The sequence below is a fragment of the Antrostomus carolinensis genome, unplaced genomic scaffold (assembly GCF_000700745.2).
Source record: "Antrostomus carolinensis isolate BGI_N321 unplaced genomic scaffold, ASM70074v2 scaffold4421, whole genome shotgun sequence".
Classification (NCBI taxonomy): domain Eukaryota; kingdom Metazoa; phylum Chordata; class Aves; order Caprimulgiformes; family Caprimulgidae; genus Antrostomus; species Antrostomus carolinensis.
The window spans coordinates 6364-31285 of record NW_010293325.1 but is presented as its reverse complement, the minus strand read 5'-3'; the positions used below and the strand labels follow the sequence as shown (position 1 = coordinate 31285).

The 24922-nt window shown below is 42.2% G+C and overlaps 2 protein-coding genes across 2 annotated transcripts; one reads left to right on the top strand and one right to left on the bottom strand.

Moving 5' to 3' along the window:
- The first annotated feature begins 1309 nt into the window (after positions 1-1309).
- RPP30 (ribonuclease P/MRP subunit p30) lies at positions 1310-11975 on the top strand. The gene is made up of 7 exons (XM_029087267.1): positions 1310-1330; positions 1612-1701; positions 3652-3768; positions 7895-7924; positions 8321-8358; positions 9449-9528; positions 11553-11975. Exons 1-7 carry the CDS (start codon positions 1310-1312, stop codon positions 11660-11662), a joined length of 486 nt encoding a protein of 161 aa, XP_028943100.1. The 3' UTR covers positions 11663-11975.
- A 3200-nt stretch (positions 11976-15175) lies between these two features.
- On the bottom strand, positions 15176-22737 carry ANKRD1 (ankyrin repeat domain 1). Its single transcript, XM_010177212.2, has 9 exons — positions 22708-22737; positions 21251-21427; positions 19306-19443; positions 19108-19215; positions 18361-18459; positions 17062-17160; positions 16819-16917; positions 16553-16651; positions 15176-15286 (listed from the first exon to the last, which is right to left on the bottom strand). The coding sequence occupies exons 1-9, from the start codon at positions 22732-22734 to the stop codon at positions 15176-15178; spliced, it is 957 nt and encodes a 318-aa protein (XP_010175514.1). The 5' UTR covers positions 22735-22737.
- Positions 22738-24922: the final 2185 nt, after the last annotated feature.

Below are 24922 nucleotides of genomic sequence, written 5' to 3'. Positions count from 1 at the left end.
TTGGGTCACTCCCTTTCCCACTGACTAGGAAGGATTATTTTCTCATCACATAGGGCAGCTTGCATGTTTCTGATGTGTATCCTTGCTTTCCTTAATTTTCAGCTCTCTCTCTTCCTGAATTTTCTATGGCCTCACTCATAATGTGATTCAGAGCTATTTGCTCTGTGCATGTTTCTGTAAATCACCTTTGTCTAGATGGTAGTTTGTACTCATGTAAGAAAAGGGTTAAAACTGGCTGTAGTAGGGCTAAACTTAGATGTGCAAGTCTAATTTGATGCCATAGATTCCAACCATGTCCTGCGTAACAGAGTTGGTTCAGGTAGGGCATGAAGATTAATTTCAGTCCGGATGGCCTGGTAGAGACATTTTAACATCAAAACCTGGTGGTTTGCTGGATCTTTCAATTCCCTGCCTGTGTACTGTGGCTCTTGTCTAGGGAAGAATGCTGTCAGCAGCTAAGAAACATGCCTGAAGCTGGACCTCTGCTCTCATCTCCACCCAAATTTCATGTGACTAGTTTGCAAAGCAGTAGCCTGCCCTGCGTTAGACTGAGGTGTGGCTAACCCACAGCCCAGCCCTGGGACTCCCTGCAGCCCCCACCGCTTTCATGCTGGTGCGAGGAGGGATGAATAGTTGGCGCCTGGCCCAGTTGTATTTGGAGCAGTTGCTGGCAGGTTTCTGAAAGCAGAGAGTTCCCCTGTGAGTAGAAAATTCCTTTTCAAAATCTTCAGCCTGTTTTATCTTCTTTGTTATGACATTGCTTACAGACATTAATCTGGCCCTGCATAGTCAGCTTTACAGGTTAGACATATATAATTCCTGCATGTCTTGTGTACATGAAGTTATATGTAAATCAAAGGCTCCCTTTTATGTGCACTTAATTTTCTCTGTATGTCAGTGTGGAGATTCTCCAACCTTTGTTCATTCTTTCCCTCTTTTAATACAGTCTGTAAATTGTGGTGTAAGTTCAAAGCTAAGCTTTAAACTATGACCTCCAGTGTCATCTTGAGATGTTTTTAGAGAAGGGCTGCACGTTCCCCACTCAGCCAGGAGAGTGAGGCCCTGTGGACTGGCTTCCAGTACTGGGCATGGGGCACCACCAGCCACCATCTAACATTCTGATTCTCTTTCAGTCTTTTGACTGCTTCTGGTGAAAATACTTAATTTGTTAAACAAACTGTCACTACACTGGAATTAGAGAGTGATGGTGTAAGGGTCAGTTCCTGGGCTGTTCCCTTTCTAAAGAGGGGTTGTGCTTCATTAGCTGTGAATTCTCCTGCTAAAAGCCAGTGTTTTTTCTGCATGTCCTATGTCAGATAAGAACAAAGCGGTAAGTGTTTCCTTTGGGTTGGTCACTGTTTTATTGGAAAAGTAGTTCTGTAAGTGAGGGAAGGCTTGGGTGTTAAGCCCAAAATGCTCAAACTGTGTACCTGTAGCCCTGCTGTTTTATTGGAATACCTGCAAGGCATAGTACCTCTTCATTTTAAAACTGAACTCACCCTGGAGAGACATTTCTTGCATTAAGAAATGAAGGAGAATATCAATGCACCTGAAGTTGCTTACACATTTTTTTGGCTTATCTAATAATATGTTCCTATTTCTTTGCTGTAGATTGCTTGCACAACTCTGGATGTGGATCTGGTGTGCATAAATGTGACAGAAAAGCTGCCATTCTACTTCCGAAGGCCCCCTGTGAATATGGTAAATTTACATCTAAATTGTTTTCTTGCTGTTAAATGCTGTATTTAATGTCAGTCTGAGTTGAACTCCCTACCATTTCCTTCTCACCATTCCCATCCAAGTGATTCTTTTATTTTCTTCCATGATGTATGTTCTTTTCTTTCTCCTTCCTCTCGCCACTTAAGAAGGCAGAAGTGGTGTTCCCAAGGAATGGAAACAGAGCCTTAAGGCCCCGCTGTGCGAAGCAGTGAGATGTGGTGTGATTGCTGACTAAGCTGCCTCCCAAACCAGAAGTAGTACAGCTGTGTCAGAATAGATAAACAGCCCTGTGATTAAAAGACAAGAGAATGTGAATGACACTGTTAATTTGGAAGAATGTCGTGCCGGTTATTTGGAGAGCAACTGTATTGAATCCATACTTAGACAAAGGAATGTCTTGACAAATGAACCAAATGTAAAATTGCTAAATATCTGCTGTGGGACACAAAATGGCTATCAGCATGGATCAAGTATTTTGTTAATACAATTCTGCCTACTGTTGGTTTGCCAGAAGCTTAATCTAAACATGCTCTTAGGTGAACTAGCTTTTTCCTCTGAGTATATGTCAACATTCATTCCACGTGGGCATTCTTGGCTGATGTAGTCCTTAATGCTTAAAAAATTAAATTTGGAATTGGCTAGAAATCCTACTTCCTGTTCTACAGAAAGTTTGACCTAGAAAAAAATCTAAAATTAACTAGAATTAATCCTGAAACAGAACAAAAGTAATACTTTGGAATTTACAACAGACTGGCAATTTCAACATTCCATTTGGAATAACAATTTTGTATGAAATGTTGTTTGAAAGCTGCCTAAAACTCCAGCAGCTGACCCAAGTGAGAAGCTGGGTGGCTCTTGGAGCACTGTGTTTGGGGACATTTTCCTTACAAGCTGCTTCTCAGCTTCCACACTTCCAGCTTCAAGGCAGTCTGTCTGTCAGACTGGTTTTGTGCATTGTCGGGCCGTCAGTTTTGGTTGTGATGCCAGACAGACAGATTGGCAGACAGCTGACGTGGTGGGGATGAAGTTAAAAATCTGCTTGGGTATTGCCATCACCTGCTTTGGTTTTGATAAATTCTGGCTTCTCTTCTTGTTTGCGGATGTCGGACCAGCCCTGTGTGAAACGTTTGATGTGTACGTAGCTTCTGTTATGCTTGCGTTCAGAGGTCACGCATGCATGGAAGCTGGATTAATTCCATCTGTATTCAGTTACTGGGCTTTCTTACACTATTAATATTTAACCTTTTTTAATAATATGAGTATAAAGCATAAATTCACATTTCAGGCAAATGTAGTCTAGACCAGGGAACAAGGAAGTCCTAGCTTTGAGTTATATCTTTATCACTTACTCACTGTGTCCTAGAGCAAGTTGCTTAACCTTTCTCTGTGTGTTTGCAAAAACAAGAATGCTAGGCTTTTGGTAAGGTACTTTGACAGACAGCAAGGGATTTTAAAGCACCTGAAAATATACTGAGTATTACTACTTGGAACCTCTCCTGTGACTCGCTGTTACTTAACATTGTCACAAATACCAGAGTAAGCTGTGAGACAGGAGAGAAGGGTCCTCATTGCTGCTTTTATGCAAGGACAAATTCCTCATCTGCAAGATGTGGGTACTATAGGAAGCAGTGGTCACCTGCCTCCTCATCTCTGTGGAAATCCAGTCACAACTAATAAGTGGCTAGTATTTCTTTGCATGTTAAACCTTGTTTATCTGTCATCCCAAGATTCAAGTACACGTATCTGGTGTACAGTGAAACTTTTCCCTCGCCCACCCCCATGCTATGCTGTGTTCTTGCTGGAACAATTCTGCCTAAATTTTTTCATCTGTAACACAGTTAAACTGAGAGTAAGCTGCATCAATAATAGACAGCAGTTGTTAGATTGTTATGCTTCTCTCCTTTTGATTTGTGATCACTCTTTTATGTGAAGGCAATAGATCGAGGCATTTACTTTGAACTTCTTTACACGCCTGCCATCAAAGACTCCACAATGAGAAGATACACAATTTCAAATGCGATCAGCCTGATGCAGATCTGCAAAGGAAAGGTAAGCTCTCAAAGTGAAAGCAAACTAATTAATTCAGTTCAAATTCTTCTGGAGCTGTACAGGCTGAGCCATTTTAAATGAGTTTGATGCTGGGGTTTCTGAAGCTGTGACTGAATCTTTGCCTACTAATACAAGGACACAATTACTGTAGCTCCAGATACTTCCAGCCATGTACCACTGCATGCTTTCTTCTTAAGTTATCAAACTGTTAGATGCTTTTTTCAGAACAACCTATCTGTTATTATTGTATGCAATACCTAAAACAAAAGGGGGAAAAAACCCTGTAAAATGATGGAGATCTAATGTTTGCGCTAAGAATGAAATCCATGCCGAAATCTCTTTAAAATCCCCCCATTTCATATTTCTGATTGACCAAAAGCTCTTTTTTGATAGTATACCTTGAATATTGGGGATAGAAAATAATAAAAAAGTAGAAATCTTGTTTTGTTAAATGGTTAATAAATTCCCAGTGTACAAAACAGACCCAACAGCTAGCTGGCTATCAGCCAGGGCTTTGCTGCAGTCAGATCAACTGCATTCTTCCCCGCTACTGAAACCCAAGGAAGAAGTAGCACTTGCCGTTGAGACGCCTGTAATCCATTGCTTTCATACCTTACCTCCTCCCAGGCTACCAGGCTAAGCTGCCTGTCATGCTGGGTCCTCTCAGGCCATGTTTTTTTTTAACAGGGAAACATATCAGAATACATACCCAAGTTAAAAGAGATTGTAGCTCCCACCGCCTTTATTGGAAATGGCCTTTGCCACACTGAGCTAGTCCAGAGAAGCCAAAATTGGCATTACGTTGCAGATCTAGTCTGAAGTGGGATATACAGTTTGGAAGGCCAATTAAAAGCAGATCCATTGTTACCTCAGTTCCCCTCAGGCAGGACAGCCTATTTTATAGAACAGCAGAGTGGGTCGAACAGAAGAAAATTAACTCTATCCTAGTGAAACCAGGACACTGCTACAGAAAGTGGTGAGTATTCGCACGGCTCTTCCGGAGAAGCCCAACTCTGGGAGTTAATCCCACAAAACACTGACTTGGAGATGTGATGCATGTACACAAAACTGCTTTCCTTTGGGATTCTTGTTTGCTAGCACTCCTTTTTCCTCTGTGCAGTTAAAGATGTACTTCTCCTGCGGTTGTTGATTTGAAGAGCACCAGTTGAGCTGGCATCACAAACGGAGCGAGACGTTTGGGTGCTCAGTGTGTGCACAGTGCCCTTTCTTTCTACATCTGTCAATGTAGTGCATCATCTGTGCCTGGAAGGGAAATCAGCTGGAGCTGGGCATGACAAGTTGTTGTTAGGCACTCAGAGAAGACTGCTAGCTTGTCTTTATTTTTTCCTCCAGGCTCAGTGCCTGGTGGTCCAGCAGAGATGGTTACTAGCCCTCACTGTCAGTTTGTCTCTGTCAGTTATGTAAAAGCCTTTTTTTTTTTTAACAAGACGTGGGGTGGCTGGTCTGTAGGCTGCTTGCATTGGCACCTGGCACACAGCTCTCACCTTCTATAACCTATAATTGCTGAACTTGTAGCAGCTTTTGGATTCTTTTATTCTTCCTCTGTTGTGGTAGGACAGAGAAACTTCCAGAAATTTACTGGTGTCCTCAGAGCTGGTGTTGAGCGGAGTCCTTTAAACAAGTTAAAATGGGTAGGGAATGAGAGAGGGACTCGCCTGCCTTGCCAGACAGAAGGTGTGCATACAGTCCCTCGCCTCCTGTGTTTTAGTATCTGAGTGTGGATACTGTGCCTGGAGCAGTGTACTGAACAGCTGCTGTCTCTTTACCTGAGGAGATAATGTTTTGCCGTTGAGTTCTTCCCTCCCCTTCCCTTCTTCCCTTGGATTTGCCTTTGCCTGCCTCTCCTTCACTCGCTAACTGTGCTTTTCTTGTCTGCTCTTGTCTACTCCCATCTTACCCATCCCCTAACTGGAATCCAGTTGCCTTTGAAGCAAGGGAAGTGCATCTCCAGTGCACAGCAGTGAACCATGATCCTACACTGGTTCAAGGTGGCTCACACAGCTGCTCTGGGAGCTTCTCCAAGCCTGGGAGACAGGCATTGGTTGTTACAGCTCAGAGCAAGACACTTGAATTTTCCCAGCAAACTCTTGCAGTCAGCACCACTGAAGCTCGAAAGCACCCTTGGGATTCACAGTGCAGTCATTTTAAAGGTGAACTGCACAGAAAAAAATGGCCTGGGCTCCATCATGATGTGTGCTGTTAAGTCACTTTGATGTATATATTGCTTCTGTTTCTGGCTTTCCTTATGCTAAGGCAGTTATTTGTGCCATCCATTCCTCAGCACAAGAGGAAACCTTAGGCACAGTATGAACATGCAGTCATTTCCATGCAAATGGCTTTTATGGGTTGAGTTCTAGCTGCACACATAGCATTTTCTTCCAGCATCTGCCCTGCTCTTTGTGCTGGGGAGGTGGCAGGATGAGCAAAGAAGTGCGGGGAAGGGATCAAAAGCCCCACCTCATAACCGGAGGTGGTGTGATGTGTTGGTGGCACTGACGTCGGAGAGGGAAGTCTTTTGCTGCCTCAGTACAATTCTCATTCTCACCCACTCAAACAGGAATTCCCAAAGCCTTTTATTCAGTATAATAAAAGGTGCAAGGATTTTTTTGCTGCTGCTGCAGTTTTTACCTGTGCAAAACAGTCTTCCCCTGGGTGAGCATTCTTGGAGGTTTAACATCAGAAGAGCGCTGGCAGCTGAGCTGTTGTGTCTGCCAGCCCCCAAGCAATCATGTACCTGTTCTGTAGAAACCCTCTGAGAGAGAAAGGAGGAGGGTGCCTCTCTGCCTGGTGATTTTCACGGGGGTGCCAGTGTTGAGGGAAGTGAGTGTATGGCATGCATTGGCAGGCACTGCCTGGCTGCAGACAGGCTTCCACAACCAGTGTGAGTTAATAATTAAGGCCAACATGAATGCTGGGATTAGGATTGAGTTGCACTGCAACACAGAGAGCAGGCTGAAAATTTGTGAGCACAACTGTCTGAAGGCAGTATCTGTAAGCTGCTTCTGGGGGTCCTAAGTCCATTTCCACTACAGCTCAGGCAGAGTTGTCATTTGTGTGGGACCTCTTTCAGCTAGTGTAAATAAAGGAGACACTTCATAACAGTGTTTGTAACTCTGCATTTCTTCTTTATGAAATCATAGAATCACAGAATGTCAGGGATTGGAAGTAGCCTCGAAAGATCATCTAGTCCAATCCCCCTGCCGGAGCAGGAACCTAAACAAAATTACACAGGAAGGCGTCCAGGCGGGTCTTGAATGTCTCCAGAGAAGGAGACTCCACAACCTCCCTGGGCAGCCTGTTCCAGTGCTCTGTCACCCTCACTGTAAAGTAGTTTTTTCTCAAGTTTAAGTGGAACCTCCTGTGTTCCAGCTTACACCCATTGCTCCTTGGAATGGTTTGGGTTGGAAGGGACCTTAAAGATCATCTAGTTCCAACCCCCCTGCCATCAGCAGGGACACCTTCCACTAGACCAGGTTGCTCAAAGCCTCATCCAGCCTGGCCTTAAACACTTCCAGGGAGGAGCAGCCACAGCTTCCTTGGGCAACCTGTTCCAGTATCTGACCACCCTCATAGTAAAGAATTTCTTCCTAATATCTGATCTAAACCTACCCTCTTCCAGTTTAAACCCATTTCCCCTTGTTCTGTCATTAACTGCCCTTATAAAGAGTCCCTCCCCAGCTTTCCTGGAGACCCCTTCAGGTACTGGAAGGCTGCTATAAGATTTACCCTTAAGGTTTCTTTAAAGTCCACTATGAGAGATACAGGCTGATAGGTGCTTGCTTAATGCCATCACTGCTCAGCCTATCCCTCTAAAGGTGTAGTGCTTATTCCACTCACATCTGTCTGTGAGAGATTTGTAACTGCTTCTCCCTCTGCCCCTCTCTCTGTGGGGGACAGGGAGATAACCTGTGTTTATTCATGTGCCCAGATGAAGATCCACACCCTGCTAGAGTTCACTTCATCTGAGGGCATCACATACTCTGATGGTTAATTTGGCTCTGAGCCTGAACTTGGCTAATGTTTGTGAAGTCTTTGCTGCTTGTTGATTTTTTTCATTTCTTGATGTTGTCTGACAGATGAACATTTGTTCTCTTTTGTTTTCCAGAACATTGTTATATCTAGTGCAGCTGAAAGGGTAAGTCCTAGATTTTTGTTGAAGTCAGAACAATTTGAGGATTTATCTGTGGCTGAAAATACAGCTTTAATTATATATTAAGAATATAAAAATTTTCATTTTAAATATGATTGCCATCTTGTGGATTTTTTAATCGATGTGTTTTACCAAAGAATTATATTGTGGGGTTTGGGGGTTTTTTTGCTGCTGTGGTATTTTCCATGACAGTTTGATTGCAAATGGGGACTTTGTTTTCCAAAATAATAGTATTTGCTTGATTTCCTAGTGCATCTTTAGCAGCTTGCTATTATGTAGCATTTAATCTTGCCTTCCTGATAGCACTGTCCTGCCTGCTCATGCTCTGTCAGCCTGCAAGAGAGTGCTTGCACATACCTAACCTCCTTTATTTTGTTTTAGCCTTTAGAACTACGGGGTCCTTACGACGTGGCTAATCTGTATCCTTTTTCTAAGTCAAAGACATCAGTTAATAGTAACATGTGAAACTTCAAAGTGGCTTTGAAATACTTCCATTCTTTACACTCCTTGAACTTTACACAGTGGTGCTTGTTGGTGATCAGTTCAATGAATCAGGGCTCTTGAGTGGGTGTGGAAGGAGGAACAGCTCTTGGTCATGGGGTGGCAGGAGCAGTCACTGTAAATAGTAATGTCTGTGTTCAGCTACAGGTATGTTTTGTTGTGATATGCATTGATACCTTAGAAATCTATGGACATTGTGAACCAAATCAGAAATTATTACTTATGATTTCCGAAGTGCCACATCTTTGCTAGAAAAAGCTATAAAATTATATTTATATTAAGAATGAAAATGTTCCTGAGTTACTTGTGTTCTGAATTTTCCAGTCCTTAGTTACATACATGCTGTTAAGTAAGTGGTTGTGTTCTAGAAACCAAGGAGAATGTCTTTTCTCCCTTTCTTTTAGGAATTCAGATGCATTTTTTTACTCCTCCCTCCCTGCTCCCAAACACGTATCTGAACTGTCCCTCAAAGGGAGGAGCATGCACTGAGTAATGAGAACTGTGTGGGAGGGTGTGTGGCCTGGAAGGATTTTATGTGCAACATTTCCTTCCCTTTTAAAAAGAGCAGTCAGGCTCAACCCAAATTAACATATCTAATCTCGTGTCATCCCTGCTCAAGGTGGCTGGGAACTTCTCAGCATAATGCTTTTGTATCAGACAGTGCCCTTTCCCCAAAACTGAAGTTTTCAGTGGGGTCATTTTTTTACTTGATTATGCATGTAAAAATGTTCCAGTGTTGACAGACTTTTATTTTCGAAAATACAGCTTCTTGTCTGGAAAAAGGCAACATTGCCAGGAGCTTTCCAGGAGGGCTGCTGGGGAACTGCAGTCAGGAGAATTGGGTGCCTCAGTTCCCTGCCTCTGGGTAACCTTATGCAAAATGTCACTTTAAGTTACAGCTCTGCTAATTCCCAGTTATTTGTAGAGTAAGCAAACCTATCATGCAGACAAACTTCCCTATTCTGTTTCTTCCTTTCTGTGCATTTTGATCCTGAGCAAAGGTGACAGAGGTTTGCTGTTTGGCCTATCGGAAAGTGAAGCCAAGGCAGCTGTGTCTACCAACTGCAGAGCTACCATGCTCCATGGAGGTAAGTGAGAAGCACGTGCAAGCTCATCTGAGTTACACTTGCATTTGTTAAACTAAGTTTGTGTTAGTGCCTGTTTTCAAAAGGTCTAAGACTTTAGAGAGCAAGTCAGCTTGGGGTTTTAGCTCCCTTGCTGAATGCATAAAGAGGAGCTTGTGCAGCAAGGGTGTTTTATTTTCTCTTGCTGCCATGTTAGCAAATCAGTGGTGGAATTGATGGTGCTGTCTGTACTGGAGTACTCGCTTAACCACATTAAAGAGTCATAAACTGTGTAGCCAAAACATGGATCTGCCTGTTGTGCTGCGTAGTGAAACTATTCCTTGTTTCAGAAAAGGTTGAATGCTGATCTCGGTGACACCAGCAGAAACTACATCATTGACTTCAAGAAAATCAGGATGCATGTGTTTTGCATTTACCCTCTTGCAGCATGAGTGCAGAAGCAACCTTTGCCATGTCCCTTTCTAATGCTTCATTATGTGGGCTATTTCTGACTCACTCTTCAGTGTGGACCATTTCAAACAAATCAAAATCAAATACTCTGAGTGCTTGCTGCTTAGAAAAAAATGTTTAATGTAATGTACAATGGCTTGAAATGTTTTGATGAAACAAAACCTGATTCCTTATGCTCTCAACAGAGAAAGCTTACAATAGTTCTCTTGTTTTCTAGTTCCTCTTTTTTAATATTAAGAAAGTGTGCATTTAGTTTGTGGCCCCCTGCACTGGAAATCAAAAGGTTTCTAGTTGTATTTTGTGTTCCAGATTCAGTGTACCAAAGAGGTGCCACAGTTTGTGTTCCGGCAATCAATTTAGACCCTTGCTTTCCACTGTAGCACTGGTTTCTCCATCTCTGTGCTCCTTTTCACATACTTATTTATTGGTTCTTAGTGTTTCTTGTTTATTCTGATGGCAGATTCTTAGTTTTTGTTGTTCATTCTGATGGCAGTTTAACTTTGGGACTGAGTAGCTGCATCTAGCTCTTAATTTCTGGCTCTGCCAAGGTTTGTTGTTTCAGTCACCTTTCCAACAACTCAAGTTGCTCTCAGTTTCAAACGCACAGTAAGATTTGTTTTGCATCTCTTGTTTCAGCAGAGATGGGACTTGAACCTGCTGTAATTCATGGCAGGTAGCTTTGATCTCTTGGAGGGGAGATTTCTGTGAATCGAGTCATCCTCTAGCCTGCTGCTTGTCAACATAGAGACAGCATGTTGTGAAGTTTATGTGGAATTTCTCAAGGCCATCTATCTTATCTGCGAAATTAAATAGCAGGTGTCATTTCCCTGTCCCCCAAAGAATGCTAGCCCAGAATAAGTTGATATATTTTTGGCAAGGTTCTTGCAGAGCCTCTTTGCTAACAGAGTATTTGTAGGGAATCTCTTCTACCTCAAGTTTTGCAGAGAAGCCTCCCACCAGTAGTTCTGAAATTGGAATGGGCTCTCTAGGTTGTTTGGCAAACATGTGAGGAGTTTGATAACATCACACAGTAGTATTTTATGGTAATACTGAGGCTTCTGTAAATAAAATATTATTGAATACTATAAAGCCACTTATTTGGTACGTACAGGGGAGCCTCTGCCAATATAGCCGTGCCAGCATATTCTGTTTAAGAATCCTGGGATATGTTAATGCATTTTTAATATTTTTCTTAAAAACAGTCTGTTTTGCTCAGAAACGCTTTTTGACAGTGCTTCGAGAATGTGCCCTTCTGTGACTATTGAACTGATTAAGCCTGGTTTCCTATGGTTTTGTGTGTCTGTAGCCCCTCAGCCCCTGCAGATCTCAGTTTTCTCTTATGTTCACTGTAATTCTACACCTGCCATCATATTTCCCCCTTTAGTTTCCCCACTCCGTAATGCAGGATATCCCCAGCTCCTGCCCATGCAGGTTGCTTACCTTCTGTGTGTGAGGACTGGCTGGCTGTTAAACATGTTGAACTGTGCTTTGGGGCATGGAGACCTGCCATGGGTATGCATTAAATGCATTAGTGTCATTTTATTTTAGGTACTACAGCTTCTGCTTGTATATTCCAGAAACTCGGAAGAGTGCCTGTGGGGTAGTGTACACAGTGAAGAAGCCTCGCAAGGTTGAGGAGGAAGAGACAACACTGCCAGCCTGCAAAAAAGCTAAAACTCAAGCTTGAGGACTGAACCAGTTGTCAACAGGAGCCTTCATCCCATCTTTACTCAGGGTTGAGTCTTCCCCACCCTCCAACCAGCCCAGTTCTTCTCTTACTACTTTATTTAGCCTGGAGAAGAATTACTCTTCTGGTGTTCAAGTGAGGAAAGCTGTGGGAATGAGACTGCTGAATCGTAGTTCACCACATCTGAAAGGTCATGCTGGGTTTCTGGCCGAGGTCAGAAGGCTGTCTGTCCACCCTGTCTTAGGTCTTCTGGAGTTAGTGCAAACTCAACACATTCTAACATATGGAAATTTTCAGTTGTACAAGAGCATTCCTTTTTTATTGAAAATGTTTGTAAGAATGCATGCCTGCAAAGTCTAGCTCTTACTGTTTCTCAAGTTTTAAACACATCTCTGTACTAAACCTTACAACCACAAGCCAGTAGATGAAGTTTATCTTCAGTGGCCTGTGAATAGTGCAGTAAAAAAAAAAAAAGTCAATCTGCTTCCTGTTCTGTTTTGTGATCATTGGCTATAAAGAAGATCCAAGCATCTGTCACTTTCTCAGAGGTGTCTTGGGTTTGTGTTATGGCAGAACTACCTGACCTGCCAGACACATATCCCAAAGGCCATCCCTGTCCTGCAGCTCTTAGAACCAGAGAGTAACATGAGGTGGTTACCACAGATGGGAAGGAAGAGCCCAAGGTTGCACTGAATGTGTGCTCAGTGTGGTATGTTGCAGTTGCAGCCTAACAGCTGTCTCACCTTGGCCTGAGCAAACTCCATGTCACATCATTTTTACTGCATCATTTCATTCTTTATGTCCTGGTCTGGCAGTGTTGCCTGTGAGAGTGTTCATTTTGCTGCCTCCTGCCTTTCCGTTTTCCTTCCTGTTTTTGCCTCAGTAAACCTAATCTGTCTGCCATAAAAGCAATCGTACCAGATTTACAATCAGCAGAGCATTTTCAGAGCTCTTCCAAATGTTGACTGAAGTTTTTCTTTTGATTAAACCAATATAAAAAAATTATGTAAGCTACTGTACTCAAGATACTCTTGAGCCAGCTTTACTGTGAATCTTCCAGTTCTCTAATTGTATCTGACAACAAGTTGAGAAGTGGAAGTTACAGCACATAAAATATTGCAGAAATCTTGCAGTGGGTCATCTCTGAGCTCTTAGACTGGACTGAGCAGAATGGATGAAGTTGTCAGTAGCCTAACAGTTCTATATAATGCTGGTCTAAGTCACAACAGCTTTTACTTTATTCAACCAATAATGAATTTTTTTTCTTTATGTTACTTTTTACTTGTTGACTTTCTGATTTGAATCTGTTTTTTTACAGATATTGGGATGTAATCTATAAATACACACACACACACACACACACACACACACTAGTTTATTATTTATGGATTTACCTCCAAAATTATGCTCTGACCAGAGAAGAGGCAGAAACGTGTTTTTCTGAATGACACATTATCTTGCTTTGGCCAGAGAATAACCTACCTTGAGCATTAGAGAAGTTGTTTGGTAACCAGCATATGAAAAGAGGCTTTTGAATGCTAGAGATCCTTCTTGCTACTTGTTTGACATGATTTAAAAAAATCTACAGTCTGCAGCTTTGCCCTTTAAGTAGATACAGTGCTTTAGGAACTGATTGAAAAGTTTCTTCTTCCCTAGTTTCCTGAAGTGCGTTGTTCTGGCCACTTTGGAGCCTGAGCAATTGAACTGCTTCTCCACTGGGATGATAAACAGAGTTAGCCAGCACTGGTGTCATTTCTATTTCCTGCAAGGCATGCTCCCAGTGTCCAGGTAATTGTGCAGAAACGAGCAGTTGAGGTAGTGGCTTGCAGGGAAGGGCAGCAAGCAGACGTGTGTCGTAATTTTTGTGGAAAAGAGTGTGTTCACAAAGAAAGCCTATGGCTGGCAAGGTGACACTCGTGAGTTATGGTGCTTGTGTGAGAAAAGTCTCATCTGCCTAAAGCTCTTGGCTTCAGATACCTCTCTGCAGACAGAATAGATGTTTCTTCTGCTTGCTTCTCTGGGGGGTTTCTGTAAATTCACTTAATCTCCAATAACAACTATTCATCGCTACCCACTCTTGACCCCACCTCATTGCACAGGACATTCTTTTGGCCAGACTGTAAAGCCTACTGACTTGAAGGCAGCTGGCACAGTTTGGTGAAGGTGTGTGAGAGTCTGTGGTGTGTTTTGCTGGGAAGTCATGCTGTGGGGCATGAGGATTTTAGCTGCATGCAGTGTGTAATGTCACAATGAAACTGGACATTGATGCCCCTGCTGGAGGTACGGGTAAGAATGTGATGCTTCTGCTAAAGTCAGGGGAGAGGTGCCTGCCTTTCCTAGCAGTACTCGGGGTCTTCCTTGGCTTGGACAACTGAATCTGTCTTATGTGCTCCACATAGTAAGTACTGGCTTGCTGAGAAACTGAGATTGTAAATCAAACTCAGTAATAAAACTGTAACTTTGTTTTACTAGCTACTCAAGTACTGTCTTTCTGCTTTTGTATATGTGTTTGCATTTAACAAAAGAAGTAAGAGATGGCATTTATCTGACAGTGGCAGGGAGGTAACTCAAGGGCTAGCTGCTTTAGGCAGCTGAGACTTAATTATTTTTTTTTTAGTTTTTAAGCGTTTTACAGAGGGCAAGATGTGAACTTTCTTTAAAAAAAGACAGAATTACCCTATGCGTGCTCACCACTCCATAATCCACTCCAGCAAATAAAAAGAACCACTCTATTTATTTAATCTCAAATAGACCAGTACAAAATGTACAGAAAAAGCAGTACAAATTTACAAATATACATAATGTGTTTTTTGCATTCTTCAGTCATCAGACTTCATAGTAGTCTAGCTTAAGAAAATTCACATTCCTAATACTGTCTGCTCTCACCATAACACTGCATCTGAATCCCACAGTCCAAACAGGTTACATGATGGTTGGAGCTTTGTCCTTGAGCTCTTCATCAATCACGATTGCCAAACCCTGTGTAAACCCCATGACTCAACTGCTTCTTTAAATCCACTTGGCACCTCAGTACACCTTCTTCCATCGCTCTTCCACGTATCATCGCTCACTTATTTTAATAGTGAAATTTGGCAGAGGCAAAGCAACAATTGCAAGTATTTGCTATTTAGAGCTATCGGAAGGCTTAAGGGAAGTTGCTAGTGTGGTTGGAAATACTGCCATCTAAGACAAAAGGATTTATTGCATTAGGATGTGAAGCTGTATTTTAAAAAGCTACAATATTATTGAGAATTATTAAAAATTACTTTTTAAATAAATAAATAATAAATAGTAATAAATAAAGCTATTTTAGAAACAATGGAATTTTAACACTCAACCTGCCTTTAAAAATAATTTCTTTGCATGTTTGTTTTACAGCTTTCAGTGAAGGTACCTCAAAGAATCCAGTACCATTAATATTTTCAATAAAAATACTATGTTCAGGGTTATTTTCTTCCAGGTTCATATGAAGCGTTTAAAAGCAGCAAAAAAAGAGCAGTCTCGCTTCTCTCTTCAGAGCTTGCCTAGATGGACGCTCTTATAGGAATTGTCTTTCAGGCTGTTGAATATCTCTTTGGTGCCATTCTGCCACTGAAGAACAAGATCCATAGGAGTTTTCCCTTGCTGGTTAAAAAAGAAGAGGAAGCAAGATTTAATTTCAGCCAGTGATTATTGAATCCTTCTTTCCTCCCTAAATATTCGTATAGTGCATCTGCCTGCTTTGAGATGTTTCTGCGTGCAGAAGGTCAGATGAACTCTCGCCTCCCCAAGATCCCAGTCCTTTTGCTCTACAGATCTAGCCCCAGCCCGGCTCACACTCATGATGAAATCTGTGTGTTTCAGTGGGTCTAAGCCACATTAGCAAATACTGTGACTAGCAGAGCATACAGGTGTTTCTTTTGGTCTAGTTTAAACTTATTAGAAATACATTTAAATGAAACCTCAGTAATCTATTCTTCTACTTAACGGAGAGTTCAGGTAAGAGTTGGTACTGGTTTAATTAGGTTACGAACCATGTCTAAATTAAATAGGAGCAACTTTTGTGTGCAGACAAAGCCTGAGAGAGCAAGTCTTTGGCCTTTGGGGCTGCACTTTAGTTTTCATACCATGATGAGGGATAATACCGGGGGTGGCCTCACTTCAGAGAGTGTGGACAGAAAGTAGGCAGTGCAAAGTGCTGCAGGGACTTGTTTCTTCCTTGCCCCCTTAAGTCTTGATTGATTGCCAGTCAAAAACATTGGCATTAGTAACTCACTGTCCATCCCACTACTGTTCCGTTTGGGTTTGGGGAAAGGGGGCTGTGATGTACTGTGTTTTAACAAGTGGTCGCAGAGCTCCAGCAACGCACCTGCTGCTGCTGTGGTGGCTATGAGCAAAGAGTCTGGTGTAGGGCTTCTTAAATTGAAGCTCTGCTGAGCCACAGGTATTTGTTGCCCAGTGGTCAGGTCAACAGCCCATCATCCAGATGTAGTGCTTGGGCTTGCTATCAGCTGTGGGCTTAACAGAAAGGAGAGTTACCTGACAGGCTAAGATTTTTGTTGTCTCGGTGGTGGTTGAAGCCCAGGAGCTGCGCAGATAGCAAGTGTCTGTACGTTTTATCTTTTCAATATATGATATGTGTAATTAAAATAAATCACAAAAAGATGTGATGTTGTTTCAAGTTGCAGCTGATGGGTTCTGGCTTTAGAAGAGGTACTGGTTTTTCCTCTTTTCCCTGACCTCCCCCAAGTTATATGTTCCCTGTGTCAGCTCTGCTTTAATTAACTCTGAAGTGATCTAATTAAATCTGTTCACAATAGTCTCTCCCAGCCTTGAAACCTATGAAGCTGCTCTGAAGGGAAACTTATTCTAGAGCCTTTTGAATTGCTGCATTTTTTTGCCATTACTTACACAGTTCTTTATAGTTAGATCCGCTCCATACAGAATGAGAAGCCTGATCATTTTGTTTTTTTTCAGCCTCACGGCATCGTGCATCGGTGTGTCTCCTTCCTAGAGGCACAAGAGAGATGGATCACAGTGTCAGTGCCACTGGTCCAGTGCCGTGGTCCAGACCCCACTGCGCAGCCAGGGGTTTTCACAGACAAGTGGAACTATCAAGGCAGACAGCGGCTCGATGCTACCTGATAGCTGATGGGTCAGAAGTTGTTGGCACTTACTCTGTCTCTGGCATTGAGATCTGCTTCACAGGCGATGAGGTGCTCCCCGCAGTCGTACTGACCTGTTCTCACAGCCACGTGCAAGGGGGTGCTGAGCAGCTGAGAGGTGGGAGGAGGAAGCAATCAGTGGCGTGGAACAGGTAAAGACCGCTTCAAGAACGGCTGCCAAAAACTATCTACTTGGAGTAAGGGTCAGCTTTTCCTCTCCAATTTAAAAAGCTGCTGCGTCACAGGAGCACATACCTTGTCTCTTGCATTTCTGTTTATCCCTTTGTCCAGTAAGAATTTCAGAACATCCAGGTTCCCCCCTCGGCATGCCCAGTGCAGGGCTGTAGATTCAAGCTGCAGCAGGAAAAACAAATGGAAAGTAATTTAATTCATCATTATATTAAAAAACCCACAAAAACCAAAAAAACCTGTTTTGATCAAATTTCTAAATTAATCCAAAATCATTTTAATGCAATGTAACCTAAAGCACTTTGCTGTGACCACTGAATTGTTTCTAGTAACAGCTTTTCTTGTTTTGCCCTAATTTCTTTAGTACTGTGAGTTTCTCACTCTTCACACCTGCTGCATATTGCCCTGAAAGACTCAGACCTTGGCAACACTGCTATGAGAGAGGATGTGTTTTGTCTGTTCTGTGAACTTATAAGTTCTCTTTAGCCAGGTATAATTTTTTTTCTGGCAGGTACGTACTAGTTAATATTTTTTTATTTGATGCCTATGCATTTTTTTATTTGATGCCTATGCATTCTAAAATGCATAGAAAGTAAAGCTCAAGGGAAAGAATAGTTCTCTTAAAAAACAAAAACAAACAAACAAAAAAACCCCCAAAACCCCAAACCCCAAACCAACAAAAATTCCCCTTAGCAGATTCACAAAGTGAATTAAAACCCTCCTCCCCTACAATATTCAACTTTTTTGCCCTCAGCTCTGCCAGGAAGGGTGGAATGTCCCTTAAAGGTCTCGCTCCGCCTATCGTTTCTCCTGTTCGTTATGCTCTCCACAAGCACTGCTGGGTTAAGCGAGGAGGAGCAAAGCTGGCTGGTTCCAACTCTTCAGCAAGGGGATGAAGAGCTGGGAGTGGAGAAGCAAAAAAACCAGCTGCAGAAGCTGTTGATAACTCAGCTACCCTCATGGCCGGCGTTCTGGGGGAGCAGGGATGTGTCCCAAGAGCAGCCCTGAAATCGGGGCGGACACTGTGCTGAGCCCTGGTGCGTGGGTGGGATGATGGTATCTGCACCACCTGGAGAGCCTGGCTTCAGCTCTCTGACCCTGCCGTGGGCTTTGCTGTTTGTCGCAGTCTGTGGACCAGCCTGTTCCTCCACTTCCTGGGTGTTCCAGCAACTGCTTTGGCAAAGGGAGGCAGACACCCCCTCCTGAAACCTCTTCTCAACAGTGTTATTTTAAGGATAAACTTACAAAATGCTGGAAGGCCTTTTAATGCTTCTCTGCTATAAGAAGTACTTCTGTAAGTGCTTCTATTAGCACTTATAAAACAATGAGCAATTTTTGGAAAGAAGTGTAAGTTGATGTGCATACCATGTCTTTCTGTTCAAGCTGTGCTCCGGCTTCCACCAACTTTTTCACCACCTCTAGATGTCCTTCAGAGCATGCCCTGTGCAGCGCAGTGCGTTTGTACTGGCAATTGAAACAGTGCAACGTCAGATATTAAATATGGCACAAAGAGACATCTTTAAATCTTTTCTACCCTCCTCCCTAGGATGATGTCAAATACATACTTTATGCTGATTAATTTTCAAGACCTAATACTTTTGAGACCTGAAATCTGCTAAATTTTAATAGCATCCTGATAGCTGAGAGCTGCCTACCCAGCTTTTTAAAGGGTGTGAGAAATATATGCAGTATGGTATTCAAATTTAAAATGATGCCTGTTGAGTTCCCCCATCCAGCATGCTACACTGCCTTTTGCAAATGCAGCTTATGCATTATGGAGTAGGAGGGCAGGCAGCATCCCTTTCTTTGTCATTCTGCAGACAAATTTCTTATCTGTTCATCTGTAGCATTGGAAGATCACTTGCTACAGAAAACCAGGGCCTCCTGGTCACCAACTGCTTGCTTTTAAATATAAAGGTGCTTTTGAGGTAAACTTACTTTGAAGGGTCCCAGTGGCCCCATTATCACTAGAAAAAATTATACACAAAAATTCCAGGGTTTACTTACTTCCCGCCAGGTGTGGAAGCTACAAAAGTTAGTGGTAAAAGTTACTTTTGCCCTGTAATAACCTCTCTTCTGTAGCAAGCTTTGCAGTAAGAAGGAAGATTGTACCTCATCACAGACATTTGGATCCCCTTTGTCTGACAGGTATTTTTCAATTACTGGCAACTTATTCTCCAACGCAGCTCTAAAGAATGTAGGTATATCCACTGGTCCTGTCTGATGGAAAGAAATACACAGGGCATAAATGCATGTGGTACAAAACCTCTTCAATGCTTTCCCAGAAGAAGGTGCTTTGAAATAACTTACAATAACTTCTGGTTCAGGTTCCTTTAAAACGGGTGCTTTCACTTTCTTGCATTTTTTCTTCTTCTTCAGCTGAATTATTTTTTCAAGATCTTCCAAGTTTTCAAGTTTTGACCTCTCCTCTAATTTCTTCTTCTTCAGCTGAAATAAATCAGGGAAGCCAGCAAGTTGAGCTGAGTGTGACCACCTCTCCCTTTCAGAGTGGCAGGACAGTATGTGCTACTATTCAACTGAATTCGGTTAAGACTGGATGAACTTTGAAATAAGTTACCTTTTTTTTTTTTTTTTTTTTCCAGCTAGGGCTAATTGACAATTAGAATAAGTTACCAAGTGTGTGAGAAATTCTACATCATCTGTAGTTTTTCATACACCATTGGACTTCTTCCTAGATGCTGCTGCAGCCATATGTCATGGGATACAAAGCATGAATTTTCAGTCTGTGTTAGGCCAGGAGTCAGAGCATCACTGCAGTCACCTCTGGCCCAACAGTTTAAGAAATCTCATGTGCATCTTGTGAGAGCTGGGAAGCCCCTGCAGTTTTAGCTGACTTCCAGCAAGTGTTTTTTCTTCAACTTCTTTTATGATGCAGCCCCTGATTTATTGTAACTTGATCCTCCTTGATCAAAAATATACTCTTAATTGAAAAGCAAGGTTTATACCCATCGTAGCATTTTGGTCAGCAAGCGTTACATTTGGTAAGCTACAAAGAATGTCCCCAGTATCCTTGGAGGAGCAGTTCAATAAATGTTTAAGACTTCTTCAAGCCTGCTTTTAAAAAGCATCTTTGCATGAAGTCAGCATGGGACACTGCTAACATTAAGGGCAAATATGTTGCCTGAACTGAAATCCCAGGCACCATGAGGTGTTCCTAACTTCAGAAGGGGGATTCACAAACAAGGGGTAACTCAGGTGAATACAGATGACAGATTCTGTCCCATGGTATCATTAAGGGTAAATACATCGGCGATACCCTGTCATATAGTTGTGGTTTTTTTCAACTGAATTCTTGTTCAAGTTATTTCCACTTCTTTTTATTGTTCTCTGCATTAGAGTTTGATCTGTAGATCATTGACTTAATGGAAAATAATTATGTTGGCTGAATGGACTGTGGACCAACTGGAAACCCAAAAAGGTCTTAGGGCTCTGTTTTGGAGGAACTCAAAAAACCTGTGTAGCAAGTAATGACCTTTCTGTTCAAGATGAAGGTCAACAGTGTTTATTTTAATATTTCTGAGGCTCACTTTGCCACCCTTCTTTTTTTCAGAACAAAGTATTATGCCCCTGCTAGTTAAAGTTTTTAATTCTCAAATCACTTGAAATTTTTAGGCCAGTTGGTTGCTTAATCACCAAAGAATTTAAAATGTTACAGATACTGTATTTTTGCAGAAAAAAGCATTGGTTCTTAGGGATATAGGGAGAATTGTCATGCTCCAGGAATACAAAATGGTACTTCTCTGTAGACCACTATCGCTTTAATTTGTAATGTTTTTTTTCCCAAATGTGCTAGTAATCATAATGCAGTGTTTTCACAAAAAGAACATTTTCAGAAATGCACTCTTACATCTTTCTTGGGTTAGTTATTTTTGGTGGCAGTAATTAGGTGTGCAAGCCAAAGGTGTCTTAATGGCTATGATTGCTCCTCCTACTGAGAGCTAGCAGCCAGTGACTCTGGGCAGGAGGGAGCCCCCAATGTTTCAGTCAAACATTATGGGGAGAGTTTGGGTTCTGCTCCACAGCATTACTGCCTGCATCCATAGGCTACAGGAGTCAGCAGAGCTCCATGGCTTTCATGGACTTTAGACCAACCCCCTTTGGTGGTGATGCCCCAGGGGTTTATCTAGCTCTCCATGCATGTGTTTCTAACTCAGAAACAGGCAAAGCTTCAAGGGCTGCAGCAGAAAGTGCACACAGGATGATAAAAAGCCAAGCACAAACCCCAAGAGCCTACCTCTGCTTCTAGCTTTTTCTCCTCGTAAGTCAGATCACCTTGGGTCAGTGAGTGTTTAGAGACTGTCTTTAGGTCCTCCTGTTTCTCTAATCTAACAGCAGCTTCATACTCTCCATTTTTGAAGTCCTCAGGGAGGAAGCTTCCCGTCTCTTTATCATCCGCTTTCTTCCCAGTCACCTGTAAAAGCAAACGTGATATAATACCAGGCAAGCAGTTTCATGGCTGCAGTAGCCACCCCCTGGGAACATGGATTACCTAGAGGTAACGCTAACTGCCTGTCATTCCTGTCCTGCTCTGGAGTGTGTGACAGACAGAGTGCAGACCTCATTCAGCCCGTGCCTGGATTATCTGCATACGTGAATGCCTAGAGCAATCTCACTTGCAGGCGGATCTCCTGCATCCTCACAGCAACTCCCTGTTCACATCTTCAGGGCTTGGATCAAGATCCATGAGGCCAACTCACAGTCTAACTCCCTGCTTGGCTGGGGCTGAGATGCTGCTGTACCGACAACAGCCAGAGAGTTGGGAGGGGCATCCTTTTTGTTCAGGGTTTTCTTGTTTGTTCACTCACCAGCATGTGTCAGACTCCTCAGAAGGCTGTAAGACAAGGTGGAAAGAGCCACCCCGATCAGCCACCAGCACCCTGTGAGCCTTCAGCAGGGGAACGGAGCAGGTAAGAGTGAGGCTTTCTCCCCTGGGACCTTACACTTTCATCAAAACACATCCAGTGCAGTTAACTCGGGTTACTGAGTAATTTGAAGGCTGGTTTTGCCCACTGCTGTCAGTACCAAAAATCCCCATTTATAGCACTCAGCAAAATAGTGTAAGGTAGTTCCTGTGCAGAAGCTGTGTGATGCTACGCAGCAGGTCAGCTTTCAATAACTTTGGAAATATTTCTGATGCTTGATTAAGTATGTACAAAGAGATAACTTGTTGAACTCAGTAGAGGCTGTTGTGTGTTTTGAGAGTGGTTCAGTAAATTTGTGTGTTCTGGACCCTGCAGTGGAATGTCCCATTATTTGTGGTCTGGTTTAGACATTATTTTTCAAAGGCTTGTTACACTGTGAACAGCAGTGGGTGTAGGAACTGATAGTTTATTAATAGAAAATAATATTATTACTAAACTGTTCATTGAGTATTAGAAAATACTTTGGTTTTCCTTCATTGATACCTCCTCCTAGTCCCTTACTGGATTGGAATTAGTCAGTGTGATCATAAACTTAATAGCTTCTTAAAAACAAAACAAAACAAAGAAAATTTAAAATCAAGGTCAAAGGAACATACATAGCTAAATTCTGGTCAGCCTCTTCTTCCTGGTGAACTATGTTCTGATGCAAAATACAAACAGCTATGTTATTGTACCTCAATGATCCACGATGGTTGTCTCTCTCTGCCTGGTATACTGACACTCGAGAAAGAAAAGTAATTATGAATAAATGAAAGAAGGTTGTACCTACCAGCTCTTCTACTTTCATCATCATCATATTTGCCAGCGTTTGAAGGTTGTACTCCTGTACGGCTGAAACTCCCAAGTGCTCAGGCCAGCTCTGCTGGGACCACCACACCAGCTTTGCTTTTATATCTTTGGGAGAACTGTGTTTGAATGAGATAATCTTCCAACCTGGGAATCCAAGTATGCCTCTTGGGCTTGCCAGCTGAGAGGTAGGCTTGTGCTCATTCCAGACATGTTAACGAGCCAGATCTGGTGTCGAGGCAGGGAGGGGGGCGTCAGTTGGGCGAGGGAGGGTGAGCCTCACAGTCTGACCACACCAGCTATGTGAATCGGAATGAAATGTGAGCTCATCGTTCCTTTGGCAATGACTGCACGGCTCAGCAATGCGAGTCATTCTGCATGCCCAGTGCCCACTAGGACAGCTGTCTGTTGATACAGCGTTATAACTTCATCTTTTTTATTTTATTTTTTTTTAACTAACATTCAATTGAGTCTAAGACACTGGAAAGGGTAAGTGGCTTATGTACAATACTTGCAGTAATATCTTCCTGATAAATGGATTATGACTCCTTAAGTCTCAGAAAGCCATTATTTTCACTGCTATTTATTCTTTGATGATAAACAGTTTTAGGGGAAAGGATTTTTCTCATCATGATGGCAGTCTTCTATATTTGTTGGAAGGAATTATCTGAAGGGATTACTTAGCCAGAATGATGTCTCTGGTGCTAAAAGGGCCCATGACATGATAAGTTACAATCAGTGTAAGATCTCAAAACAACAAGCTTTGCATTTTTCGGGGACTTTGTCAGTGATCATAAGCAGAATAATTAATTGTGTCCTATTATGCAAAAAAAAAAAAAAAAAGAAAGAAAGAAAAAGAAAACTAATACTGTTTTCTCAGGCCATATTTTCCTTTTGGAGATGAGAGAATAGGGGCACAGAAGTGATTTGTTCATTTTTGGAGACGGGGTACAGACAAATATATGCAGATGATGTGTGTGTTTTGGGGAAAAGGAGTTATTGAGTCCTTTAGAAAAGCTTTTCTTGTGTTGTGAATCAGAGTAGCCCGGAAGCAGGAGAATGAACACCAGCAGAAGGCAATTTTATAAAAGGAAGATGCACTAATCTTTGCATTTGGATAAATGCCAAGAAAAATCAGTTCTGTCATTGTGATGCTTGGAGTTCCTTTCTGGTGAGGTACAAGCCTGGCCATAGGCATCCAGATCACCTGGCTGAAATGAAAGCAACTGCTCAGGTGCTTCAAGTACATGTACATAAGTGCTTCACCAAATCAAGACCTAACTATCTTGGGTGTTGTTTATATCATTAGCATCATTAGCATGCTGCATTCCTGACACTGACCTTTCAAGGTGTCCCTCCTCTGAACTATCTCCCAGTAATCTGAGTACATCCAAACTTGTCTTCTAGTGCCCATCATACCTATGCCCTCCCTTTCCCTGAAATGAAGCTGGACATCAGGTGGTTCCTTTACTACTCAGAATATATATGACATTAGAGGATGAGCCCCAGAACTAAAATAGAGTATGTGGCAGCAAGAGAACCTTTCAGAACATTTTTTTCCAAACCTAAGTACAGCCAGGATATCATTCCCCCAGAGTGGTATGTCCTGAATCACGCTGCTGGGCTTTTTTTCACAGCAGTTTTGTACTCCTCCTATATGTCTCTATGGTTGGAAGCAACTCAGTTTGTCTTTTTCTTGTTTACAGTCTTGGTCTGTGTTGTACTGTGACGCTTATTTGGGAGATTGTCTTGAAATCCACAGCCCTAACAGCATGGTTACAAAAACCACTTCTGGTTTAGTGGAAACAGATCACAGCAGAGAGAAATGCAGGGGTTTGCTTTAAGAACAAAAATGGTTTAAGAAGCTGTGAACTACCTCTGGCCTCATTGTATTTGAAACCTACTTTTCCTTTTCTTTTTGCTTTCCTTTTTTTAAACATCCTGATATGTAAAACTGATTCAGCAAAACCTAAATTGGAAGTTTTAATTGGATAGATCTTCCTTTGCAAATGGTACATAAATCCAAAGCTAGAGTACCTTTACAGTAAACCTCAGTGCTCTGAGGGGAAACACAAACCCACTTCTCACATCATGAGTGCTACCAAAAAAGCCCAGATTGTTTAGAGATAATTCAGTAATTGCCTTTAAAACATCCCATCCCTGATGACAAAAATAATAAAGAGAAAAAAGTCTTCCTT

Coding starts and splice junctions, on each gene's coding strand:
- RPP30 (XM_029087267.1), top strand. CDS start 1,310: ATGTCAGATAAGAACAAAGCG. Junction 1,331..1,611: donor TGTCAGATAAGAACAAAGCG/GTAAGTGTTTCC, acceptor TCTTTGCTGTAG/ATTGCTTGCACAACTCTGGA. Junction 9,529..11,552: donor AGCTACCATGCTCCATGGAG/GTAAGTGAGAAG, acceptor TGTATATTCCAG/AAACTCGGAAGAGTGCCTGT.
- ANKRD1 (XM_010177212.2), bottom strand. CDS start 22,734: ATGATGATGATGAAAGTAGAAGAGCTG. Junction 18,460..19,107: donor ATCCAAATGTCTGTGATGAG/GTACAATCTTCC, acceptor TTCAATTGCCAG/TACAAACGCACTGCGCTGCA. Junction 16,652..16,818: donor ATCTCAATGCCAGAGACAGA/GTAAGTGCCAAC, acceptor TTGTGCCTCTAG/GAAGGAGACACACCGATGCA.